Below are 12,822 nucleotides of genomic sequence, written 5' to 3'. Positions count from 1 at the left end.
ATAATTATTTCTTAGATCATTTCTTTCATAATAGATTTCAAGGACAACAGACACAATTTAGTTTAAGTAATTCAGTTCATGTCCAGTCTGATTAAAAAAGTACTAACCATAGAAAAATTATATATCTGTAGCTGTATATACTACACAGGAATTCTTAAACATATAGTTTAAACATAAGATGGACAGAAGTGTTCAAACTTTTATATCATGTACCACCTCTTAATTACTGCCCTAGGGAGCAGTGAATTGGTAACTAGTGATAAGGCTGTAAAGCTTCAAAGTGAAACATTAGTTGAGAGATAGACAGCCAGTGAGTTAGAAAAAATTATGAAGAAAACATGGTTGAAAACAGTGCAATCAAAGTCCTTATAGGTTCATAGGTAGGTACTAGGCTATTAGCCCTAGGGCCTATATAAGCCTAGCCAAAAAGGTACACTGGCTTTCGCCACCCAAGAAAATTATTTTCCTGTGCCCCTGTCGAGCAGAGCCACAGAAGTGATCCCTGGGGTGAATTTCCTATTTCCCATCCAGTCATCAAAATTTTTCTTGAAGGGTGCTAATGAGGAGCTCTGTTTGACATAGATAGGTAGTCTGTTCCAGAGTATGGGAAGTCTCTGGGACAGGAATCTATCCCTCCAGCATGTTCTGTTTATTGTGGTGAACAGGTTTAGGTCCCAAGAGTGTGTATATCAGAGGGATTGGGATTTCTTTAAGTGGAGCATGTCTAACAGCTCTGGGTTTGACATAGCTTTGTATGTTAGGCAGAGATCGCCTATGAGTAAGCGATATATGACTGAGTAAAGCTGGAGTTTTTTGAGACGGTCTGCATAAGGCATCTGTTTGGGGGCAGTAATCCTCTTTGTGAGGTATTTCTGTGGCCTTTCCAGTTGTTGTAGATGTCTTGTGATGTACATATGAAAAGGGACATTGTACTCTATAATGGGTCTAATGAATGATGAGTAGAGTCGAACAATTACCTCTTTTTTTCTGGATGAGAAACCTTTTCTGATGAGGTGAGCCATGTAGAAGGATTTTCTGACCACTGTGGTGATGTGATTATCAAAGGAGACACTACTGTCCACCTGTGTCACAAGGTCTCTTATCACACTTTCGGCGTTAAGTAGACTACCACTTATGTGGTAGTTCATAGGTACAGAGTTTTTACCAAAGGGGATGACAATACACTTTTTGGCATTGAGCTTCAGGCCATGGCTTTGACACCAGGCATCTGTCTCAGTGAGGCCTGTTTGTAGTATGTCCACATCGTTAGGAGTTTTGATTACGGCTCCTAGTTTGCAGTCATTTGCAAACTTTGTTAGCCAAAGACCATCTGTGTTAGCCTGTACTTCAGAGAAGTAGATATCAAACAGCAGAGGACCCAGGACTGAACCCTGTGGTACTCCACTTGTCACTGGTCTGAGGTCGGATTTGGAGTCTGCTACTTTCACAGTGTGAGTTCTGTCCATGAGCCAGTTGGCAACCCATCTTGTGACATAGGGATTTATACCTAGTTTAGTAAGCTTATCTAGAATTCCAGAGTGGGGGATGGTGTCGAAAGCTTTGTTGAGACCTAGATAAGCTGTGTGAACCACCTTACCCTCATCTACGGCTTTGGTGACTGCTTCAAAGAAGTCAGTCAGGTTTAGGAGACATGATCTGCCTTTTACAAACCCGAACTGGATAGGGTCCAGAGTTTGGAGATTACCAATGTCTTTGTTTATAAGTTCCATGATGGTACTGGGCTTGCAGACCAGGCTCATCAGGCTAATGGGGCAGTAGTTCCCAGGGTCAGTCGTGGCTCCCCCTTTGTGGAGTGGGATAACCATTGTGGTGCGCCATTCAGTGGGCACAAAGCCTGAGGTGAGGCTATGATTGAACATGGTACTTAGGTGAGGTGCCAGTTCATTCTGTAGTTCGTGTAGAATGCAGCCTGGGATATTGTCAGGTCCCATGGATGCTGTGTTCTTGGCTTTGGAGAGTGTGTTTTTTACCTGTGCAGCCGTGATTATAGGAACTTTGCATTCTTCCGGTATAGAGATGGGCCCTCTAGGCGGTGAGTGGGGGTAAAGTTAGTACTGAAACTATCTGCCAGGATGTTGGCAATATCAGTTGGTTCTGTATATTTAGTGCCATTGTGCTGTAACTCAGAGCAGATCTGAGTGTTGCCATTGAGATTCTTGACATAGCTATAGAATGCTTTGTGGGTGTCTTTAGAATGAGTGGCAATTTTGTGTGAAGAGTAATTCATTAAAAAAAACAAGAGTGATAAAATGAGAAAAATATATTATCCATAAGATAGTATAAAATCTGTAGATTTTAATGAACTGCATTGCAACAGGCTCCGTACAATGACATTTATTTTTGCATCTGGGAAAGGGAAATCTAAATTATTAGTATCAATTGTATGTCGGTCATGTAATGCGGTATTCTTTGTGCTGACAGTTTCAAACGTCATGTGTGATGATGGGTCAGAAGATTATGTTAAGGAATAACAGGCTTAAAAATAGTAACATTACTCCAAGATAGTGATAATTGAGAGGCTTCCACAGGTTGAGTTAAGTATTAATTAACAAGTACAAGCTTTATAGTACTAGTTGTAGGGCGTCATACTGTACTCATATTTAATATGTGGTGACCACACTGGGTGAGAAAGCAGAAATCTGCTTACTACAGGCTACTAAATAATTATCTTTGCATATGGGAATTCTGTACAGAGAAGCTGTAAGAAAACAAACCTTCGAAAAGGATTGCAGCTAGTAGAAAACTAAATAATATGTATTTTTAAATAACTGCAAATCAAACCTGTATGAAATGTACAGGCAGGGAATGGGGCAATTAGTTCCATCGAACAAGACTGTCTCACTTTTCACTGATTTTTACATTTCGGCATCATGGCCTTTTTATTTATCAGTTTTTATATGATTTAGAAAATTCTATGCCAAAAGATGACTATTGAGTAGTAGGAAAACGTGAATAATAGTTCTCAATCTTTTTCCAGTTAAGATAGTCTCCTAAACTGTCATTCATCTATTTTACATCAATGAATAACTAAAGGAATAGTAAATATGTACTAAAATGTAAATAGGAGAAGAAGAACATTTTAAAATAGGAGGTACAAAATCATTATTACATGGAGATATATAATAATCAAACTCAGGCACGCATGTACATTCCGCATTCATTTTCCTGCATTGTATGTAGAATGTTATTATATAGTGGTTGAACATACTGGTACATAGATTTGATCAGTCGGACACCTTTTTAATGGAGGCTTTACTAATACAGAAGGCATGTAATGATTCCTTCAGATGTAGTCTGCCTTTACAGATATTCTTCTGTCATTAAAACTGAAAGATACCCACATTTCTATTAATCACCTATGAGTAGATAACGTTTGCTAAAATCCAACTTGCTGATGATTTGTGTTCAAAACTGGAATTCTGCCTAAACTGGGAATGTGTCATGCAAGGCTTATAGAATCTGTTTCTTTAACTTTTTTTGTAATTCCAATAAGCTTGTCTAGAGAACACATAGCGTGCATTTGTCCCAAAGGAAGATGGGGCAGAGAGTTCTAATTGGAACATAAATGGTGTTTGTGTTATCTGTGGAGACCCAGCTCGCTTTGTTAATTGGCATGCTGAGATCATTTTGAAATGGTTGAGATAACACTGTGGTCGGCTGAACAGGAATCTCTGCTGTTTTCACAGTCTGATAATCGATGCATCACTGCACACAATTCCATCCAAAAATGTGCATTTGTTTGTCCTGCTTGCTTAATTGAACAGGTGCAATTAATGTTATGCACATCCACATTTTAATTGGAGAAGACATGTTTTGGATTACGATTGCATTTACAAATTTGGAATCTTAGCAATATGGCAAATACAATGTGTGTTAATTAAAGTGATGTTAAGCATAATACAGCACGATTTCTTACAGCACAATGTGATAAGAAATAACCTAATAATTTTGCAATATGTAGAACTTCACCTTGTGAAACAGATATAGCACTGAGATCAGTGAAATGCATCAATAGCATTTGCATATTTTTAGCAACTATTTCACTAAATTAAGGTATAGAACATGATTTTCTTTTCATGGAGAATAAAAGAGCACAAAGTAAAATTTATTAAATGACTTTTATGACGCAAAAGCACAGTTGTCCGATGGTTATGTAAAAGCAGCAGTGTTTCCTGAGGATATGATTTTTATGTATCTTATTTTTAGCAGTGGTTTGTAGGAAAATCAAGTTATAATAGTGTATTAATCAGTCAATGAACAAGTACATTATTTAACATTATATGCATAGTATTAAGTATAGCAAATGCATCTGTAAATATTTGCTTGAATTAGTTATAGTACATTTAAGATTCAAGTCTACATTTGTATTGCAGGGTGGTTACACTGCCTACCGATATGCACAGCCTGCCACTGCGACAGCTGCTGCCTACAGCGATAGGTAAGGCCATCACTAGTTATATCTGTTCATAACTACATAACTGACTGGCTCCATCTGTGGATGTTTTTATTTATTTTTTATTTTCATTTTTGTTGCTGCACATGTCAAGAACATATGTGTGAAAATGTTTTTTTTTGGCTTGTTTGCCTTAATTTCTTCATTTTTTTCCCTACTGCATTTTCCATTAAAATGATGGTTGTGAATGTGTTGGACTTACATTTAAATAGCAGTCTCATTTTATAATCAGTGACTTTTCTACAATCATAAGGCATTCGTTTACAGTTCTGATTTATGCAAGCATTGGCATTATTATGTAATCCCAGAAATTACCGAGTGAGAAATGTTATTTAAAATATTTTTTTTATTCTCTGAGATTCATACAGGGACATCCTATTTTCCTAGATTACTCTTATTTACTGCATCATTCTAACACAACAGTTGCCTGATTATATTTTATTTTGTAGACTGTTATTTTTGTTATCTGGATAATTCAGATCGCTTTCTGTTTATGTTCCCTGAAGTCCATTGGCAGACATGAAAATGTAGCATGAATGAAAGAAAGGACTGAACTGAAAACTATATGTAGAACAGATTAGGGACTGATAAAATATATTATTATTTAACAGGATCATTTGCTTAGCATGTGCATATATGAGAATCACATGCATTATATCAAGATTCCGTAATAAATGTTTTTGTTAAGATTTCATATTGCTCCCTGCATTAGTCCAGAAGTTATAAGTTTTAGATTATGCAATGCAAATTATATTTCCTCTTCACTGATATATGAAATTGTAAATCAGAGATGTCTAGATCCATTATAAAACTAACAGTAGGGTGATTTCAGCATTGTAGTATGTACTCTACATCACTTTCTTGACTGTTTTGCTGTCTGCTTGAGTAATGAAGGTGATCACAGCAATGCATCTCACCAGGATGTCCAACCCGAAACACCTGTGCTACAGTAATAACAAGTATAAATAATGGTACTCTTTTACAAAAATGATGACATTTTTCATTGGAGTTTTCAAGCAATTTAAACTTCTTGCTACAGTATGTATGGTGTATTAAGCATAAACAACATGAGTGTGGGTTTTTGCAATTTGACCTTCAGGAACTGATTTCAACTTTTTTCACACCTTTTGTCACAAGCCTATGACTATATATTGTTCACTGTGAAAAACTTAAGATGTTGATTGCTTATTTCTTTGTCCATGTATTTTACTGTTCTGATTACTTTCCTTACTCTGTCACATAAGATAAATTTCAAAAGAATTCTTAGATTACTACATTTAATTAAACACTATAGAATCACACTACCTATGTTTATGGCATTTAATATTTATACAGAGAGGGAAACTGCCTTCACTAAAAATCCTGCAGAATTGGACAAAATACCATATTACTCTACATACCTCAAATTATGATTGTTAAGATGCAGTCAAACATTCCTAACCATTTACATCTGAGGTAATTTAAGGCAGTGATGGAGAGAATGAATCTTCTGGAGTTCAAAGAGCTCAGAACATACTACAAGTACACAAAGCAAATAAATAATATTGTTTATAAATGAATGTATGCCCACTAACAGTGCCTTCTTCATTACTGCCTTATAAATGAATGCTGACAATGTCATTGCAGAGATAAAAAGAGAGTGGTCACAAGTAATTCAGCACATTCAGGGAAAATATGTCATTCTGTGGCACTTGTGCCATAACATTGTGGGTGCATTAAAATATTTCTTCTTTCATTGGTATTGCCAGAAGTACCAGTACATTATGTATTTTTCTAACTTACTACTTTTTTACCTCAGATAGATATAACTCCTTTTATGATGTTTAAACATTACAAGTATATATGTGTACCATATGAATAATATCTGTACATATCTTTTTGCCAAAATTTGATGTGACCTAGTCCCATCTGAATTTTTAACATGGCTTAATTTCATTATGCAGTACAGATTCAAAAACGATGGTTCGATTCACAGCTAGAGCGTCTTCTACATGGAGACATGTGTGAATGGGCATACCTTTGTTGAAGGTTGTGCGTCAGGGCTGGCAACTTAGCACTTAAAAATCAACTACCAATCATTAGCGGACCGGAGTTCTGCTGTGGCAACCCCTAACCGGGAAAAGCCGAAAGACACAAAGACAACGTCTACAGCATAGACTCTTTGTAAGAAAGATGTCATTTTTATCTATTATAGTAAATTTAGTGCTGTACCTAAAACAGAAACAGAAACACCATGCAACAGCCATAAAATCTAAGCACTCTGCCACGTCATTGTTTTCCTGGTTGTAATTTAGAGTTTTTGGGTAAGGTTCATAAATAACATCCATTCTTTTCATTGCAGAAATATCTAGTGCCAAGAAAAGTACAGTCATCGGGTATTTTAGTATGATATTAATAAGATAGCTTCTGAATGAGTGCCACCATTAAAGAAATGTACGAGACAGGTGTTTAACAGAATAATCAAGTTGCACAATGTATGACTAAGAGCGCTGTAAAAACGTTTCAGTCAAGGCTGATATACTGCCGCCAATTCACAGCAGTGGGACATGTTAAATGCCTGCTGCAAAAACATCCCTAGCCTTAGCGCAGGTCACAGTTTTGTAAATCATGATGCCGAGGGCATCACTTAGTGGCAGCTGACAGTGTATGCCTCAGACAGCATCAGTAAAGACTACCACAAATCTTGTGACTGTTGAAGGCATATGCTTCATATTTTCAATGTTTTTCTGTAGAAATAATAGTCAACTAATGACTTTAGTTGCAATTATGTTCAATATAACACTGTTATGGCATACATCCCCCTCCCAGATAATGTCCCTACAGTGCTGATGTATCACTTTAAGACTGCTGGTCCACTTGAGATGAGTTAATACCAACATGCCAAGATTTTTTCTTGTGACCATTTTTTAATAACAAACAAAAATCTGATTTTGGATCATATAAATAATGATAATCACCTAATAACAAAGATAACAGATCAACCATTGAGCCATAAATGTTACTAAATAAACCATTCAGCCAGTTGTTACCCCCAAGCCTGCTCCAGCCTGACAAGCTATCATCTGGGTGTGTAACCCAAGCACCTTGGGCATCTCTCATAAACCCATCAAGGTCAGGGGTTAACACTTCCCCCCTTGAAGACTTGCTTTTTTTGCACCCTGACTTAAAAGTCTTCCTGCCCATGTCACAAAACACCAGACACTGCTGAACTAAACATTAAGGGGATACAAAATGGGTTAAGTTTGTCAGGCAATGCACCCCCCCCCCAAAAAAAAATAAGATGTGTTTGGATAAGTTATAATGGCAATGGAAGGAATGAACCAATACCAGGGAAGGGTGGGAAGGATCTGAAAGGTCAAACACAAAAGTGATCGCTACCTTCCATGGGGGATGGTATTTAAAGCTCTTAAAATGCTCTGCACAGTTGCAGGCAAGTCTGATTTGTCCCCGTGAGACAAGTTAATAACCACAGAACAAGGTTTCCCTTGAACTACTTATTAACAACAAACACATGAATGATATCTGATCATTAAAATTATAATAACAGATTAACCATTGAGCCATAAATCTAAGTAAATAAACTGTTCATTCAGTTGGTGTCCACCGGACTATTCCAACTCAGTAACTTATAGTTCATGTGCATACCCGAAGCCCTCGAGCATCTCTCATAAATCCTGCAAGGTCAGGGGTTATCACTTCCCCCTTAAAGACTTGCCTTTTTTACACCCTGACTCACATACCTTCTCCACCTGTCATGAAACACAAAGGCAGCTGAACTAAAAGAAAGAGGGAATCTAAAGGAGAACCCACTAACAAGTAATACATGATACACCCCCCACACATTAATGGCTTGAGGAATCAGTAGTTAAAACAAACATAGCATTGTAAAATGATATAATAGGGTCTGCAATGACAAATCAGGCTGCTAAATGCTTAATTGACTACAATAACTCTAGGTTAAATAAATCCAGACCAAATTCACTTAATTGAATTCCATCCTGTTCATTAAAATCCAGGTCAGGTTTTTCAGTTCCTCCATGTGCAGTGACAGTGATGCCAATCAAACTTGCTGCTTGGACCACCCACCTTTTGATAAAATGTCTAAACATTCCCATAACCATAGCATACAATTAGATTAGGCTGCCTCCAGATTAAGACATGAAGGTTATATAGTATCCTAGGAAGTTTTATCACCTTAACACCTGGTAGCTGGATGGTTCTTCCCAGAAGGCAAATGGGTATGGGCAAATGTACAGGATGGCCATGAACATTTCCTATTATTAGAAGCTCAGCACTGTCTAACACTGGCCTGACCATTAACAGAAGTAGTGACAACCGAATAATAGGACTGGTCCAACACTGTGCTGAACTATATATCAGGATGATGTTGATCCCACCGGAGAGGATTATCTGTCTCTTTTAATTTCCTAAAACTCAGACCATACTAGAACCATGAAGATCCACCTCAAATGTGGTAGGCCTCTCTAACTCATAGAAAATTGGCTAGTAAGGGGAGTGCCTGGATGGAGTCCTTTTCAGTGATGATGGCCATATATAACATAAAAGCCAATATCCAATTGTCTAACTATCCTTTCAGATGACACTGTCTTTCCTTTGGCAACCGATGCTGCAGTACATCTTTTGACCGTGTGTTGTCCAGTTCAATAATCCTTTGGATCCCCTCTATGCCAATTAAATTGAAAACATCAGTGTAGTCTACCTGGACTGCTTTCTCCTTAATTATCACAGGGACATGGAATTTGATGCAAGACCCCAGAATGCTAGTTATTTCCCTTCTGCCTAATGAAACACAGAGTCAGTTCAAATCAGGGTCAGTTGGCATTGCATTCCCTGCTAAGAAAGGCCCACGCTGATTTGGTGCAGATGTAGATGCAGACAGTTGTTTCCTTACAGGCTGGCAAACTGTTAAATACAAGTGCTACCAGTACAACTTTTTTCCCCAACATTTTTTTTAAAACCATATAAAAAAATTTGACCTATCCTCTTCTATTTCTGAATCTAAAAAGTCATCTAGGTTTTCATCTACTGTTGGCCCCCTTTTGGTTGTCAGGGTGCCAATCCCTGTATCCTCATCATTAGCTTTGTTACCTGAGACTGGTTCCTCAAATCAGATTTATGCTTCCACCGGAAGTTCCACTCAACTAGAAAGATCTCTATGACTTCTCCGGCTTGGCTTTTTAGCTAGTGGTACAGATAACAGCTGTTCTGGTTCAGTAGTGGGCCATCAACACAATTTACTGCATTGATTGCCATCCTGGTCTTTAGCTGTTTCCAGTTCTGAAGAGATCCTAGGTTAAACACTGCCATATCTCCTTCAGTATATGAATAAAATCTGCAGCTGAAGAGTTATGCGTGAGATTAGCTGAAAAATCGTTTAACTTATAAATCCACTCATACCTCTCAACTATACAGATTTTCACAGAATGTACAGATTTTTGCCCCTCATTTTGGTTTGTTCCTCAAAAAGGTGTGGTTTTCTAGCAAGTCTCTAAGAACTGAAGTCACTAAATAATGATATACATTTGAGTTTTAGACTTCATATCTTTCAGAAAAGCCATGCTAACACGAATCCTGTTATTCTAGCAACTTTCTAAGTTTATGAAAGCAATATTTAAAATCTGTCCCTATTTTTTGCCTTCGCACCCCCTCCCCATTATTTTAGGCTGTGTCCAAATCTGTTGCAGTAAGAGGTTGGGAGGTATGTAGATAACTATCCAGTCTTAGTGAACCACAACTGGACAGTGTCCAGAATTCTCACAAAGAAAAGAAAACTAAAAAAAAAAAAACTCTCTCTCTCTCTCTGTGTATATATATATATATATATATATATATATATATATATATATATATATATATTAATAGATATATATATATATAGATAAATATATATATATATTTATAGATATGTATATATATATATATATATATATATATATATGTGTGTGTGTGTGTGTGTACCTGTGTAGATGGCCCCCCCTGCACCCCTACAGCCCCTGCTAAATAACTATACCAACTCCAAGATCGCACTACAGTGAGGAAAATGGTAAATTTCCTGTTCTGTACTGTACGGTGATCTCTATTCCAGTTTGCAAAGGAAAGTAGACAATCGGCCAACAAAAAAACTCACCAAAGCATTTTGTACCCACACAAGTCGGGGCTTCACCCACCACACCACCCCTAACTAAATATACCAACTCCAGTATCACACTATAGTGGGGAAAATGGAAAAAGGGCAAACTTCCGAATGTAGGCTGACTGTTTCCTTTCCCTGGATGAATTATCGGTGATGTGAGGAATCACTTAAGTGAAAGTTCCATGTTGTCGTCTCATTCATTTTGGATTTGAATAAGTGAGGCTTTGTTCATGTGAAGTAGACCCATATATCTATATCTATATATATATATATATATATATCTATATATATATATATATATATATATATATATATCTATATGTGTGTGTGTGTGTGTGTGTGTGTGTGTGTATGTATATATATATATATATATATATATATATATATATATATATATATATATATATATATACCATCAGAAGGTCGAGCCTAACCCCATCGAATGATGGGATCATCGACCTACTTCCGTGAAACTGACAATGTCGAATTCTGACATTGTCGAAATGTGACTCACCGTAAACCTCAGTACAGGCTTTAACATGGGTCGAGATCGGGGCAAGATTCGCACTTCGACAATGTCGGGTCCGACTTTGTCGCCATTCTGCCTCCATAGTTCAACTGAAATGGGTGAACCAACTTCGACCTTCTGATTGTCACATATATATATATATGTGTGTGTGTGTGTGTGTGTGTGTGTGTGTGTGTGTGTGTGTGTGCGTGCGTGTGTGTGTGCGTGCGTGTGTGTGTGTATGTGTTTGTGTATATGGATTCCCTTTACAAATTCAACGTTTCAAAACTTCAAACTGCAAATGATGGAGACCATAATATCGAAGTTTTTAAACTTTGGACGTTTTGAATGGAGATTACTGTACCACACAGAATGAGCAAATTACTGTTTTCCTCACTGTGGTGCAATCTCAGAATTGGTATATTTATTTTGCAGAGGATGTGGGGAGTGCAGGGAGGCTTGCCCCCCTGCAAAAACGTAAACATTTTTTATTTTGTTTTTATTTATTTATTTTTTTATTTATTACAATTCCGAAGTTTCAAAACTTCAGTCTTGTGGTGTCAATCATTTGCAGTTTGAAGTTTTGAAACTTGGACTTCTCTGAATCCAAGATTGCTGACTCCACTTCAGCGAAACTCCAGTTAAGCAAAACTAAGGACTACCAAACAGCTTTCCTGGGAAGCAAACCACTTTGCCGCCAGGATGAACTTTACCCTTTTCCCCAGTGTAGTGCAATCTCAGAGTTGGTATATTTAGTTACTGGGGGTATGGGAGGTGTGGAGGTGAAGCCCCCCACTTGGATGTGTTTAATTTCCTTCCATTGTTGTATTTACCTTGGCAGCCAAGTGGTTCGTTTCCTAGGGATAGCTGTTTGGTAGTCCATAGTTTTGATTGACTGAAGTTTTGTTGAACTTGAGTCAGCAATCTTGGATTAGAAGAAGTGTAATTTCGGTAAGTAGACGTAGACACAGATTTTTATTTATGGGCTTCAACTAAAATATAATTTTCAGGCAGTTATCAAGGCATTAGGAAAAATGTTTGACAACTGACACACTTGATACAAAGATCTCTGGTAAAAAACTTAACCTACCAAAGATTAGGGTCACCCCCAAACACCATATCAAGCCAGAATAAATCATCATCTAAGCACAGCATCATTTGACTTCTAAGGTAGTCCACAAAACAAAAGAAACCTAGGCTGCATACAAGAAAATATGAAGGGTGCCGACAACTGCATCCTAGATGGCACAATGGTGATCATAGGGGGAGGAGGCAAAATAAAACAAACCAGTTTCTAACCAATTGGAAATACAGTAAGCCATCGGTCATCTTAAGCCAAATATGTTTAAATGCAAAGAAAGAAAAAAAAAGACTGTCTCAAAACAAAAATGCTGTACAATAGCATAAACCTAGAATAAAACCCAGGACCATCACTTCAGCCACAAAACTAAAAAACGGCTCGAGGGAACAGAGCAAGGTGCAGAGTAAGGCAAAATGAAGAAAAAAATCAAACTGCACCAAAGCTCACACACCAAAAAGTTTAATAAAAAACAAACAAACAAACAATATATGAGCGCTTTCGCAACTAACCAAGTCACTTCATTAGACAAAATTAGAATGCTGAATAACATTTAAATAACATTTAAATAACAATTGGCAACCTATCAGGTAACATCAATTAATGTA

At 37.2% G+C, this 12,822-nt stretch overlaps 1 protein-coding gene across 11 annotated transcripts in view; it reads left to right on the top strand.

The window, feature by feature from the left end:
- The window catches only part of RBFOX1 (RNA binding fox-1 homolog 1), a 1,735,725-nt gene that overhangs the window by 1,530,123 nt on the left and 192,780 nt on the right, over nucleotides 1-12,822 (top strand). For all 11 annotated transcript variants that reach the window (XM_044089088.1, XM_044089084.1, XM_044089091.1 and 8 more), the window contains one exon: nucleotides 4,395-4,459. In XM_044089088.1, coding sequence (XP_043945023.1) covers nucleotides 4,395-4,459 — 65 coding nt within the window. The remainder of the gene's footprint in view (nucleotides 1-4,394; nucleotides 4,460-12,822) is intronic.

This window comes from Protopterus annectens, chromosome 12.part0 (assembly GCF_019279795.1).
Source record: "Protopterus annectens isolate FY-2018-M chromosome 12.part0, PAN1.0, whole genome shotgun sequence".
NCBI lineage: Eukaryota > Metazoa > Chordata > Ceratodontiformes > Protopteridae > Protopterus > Protopterus annectens.
Note: the sequence above shows the minus strand (reverse complement) of the source record. Positions and strands in the feature narration are given on the sequence as shown.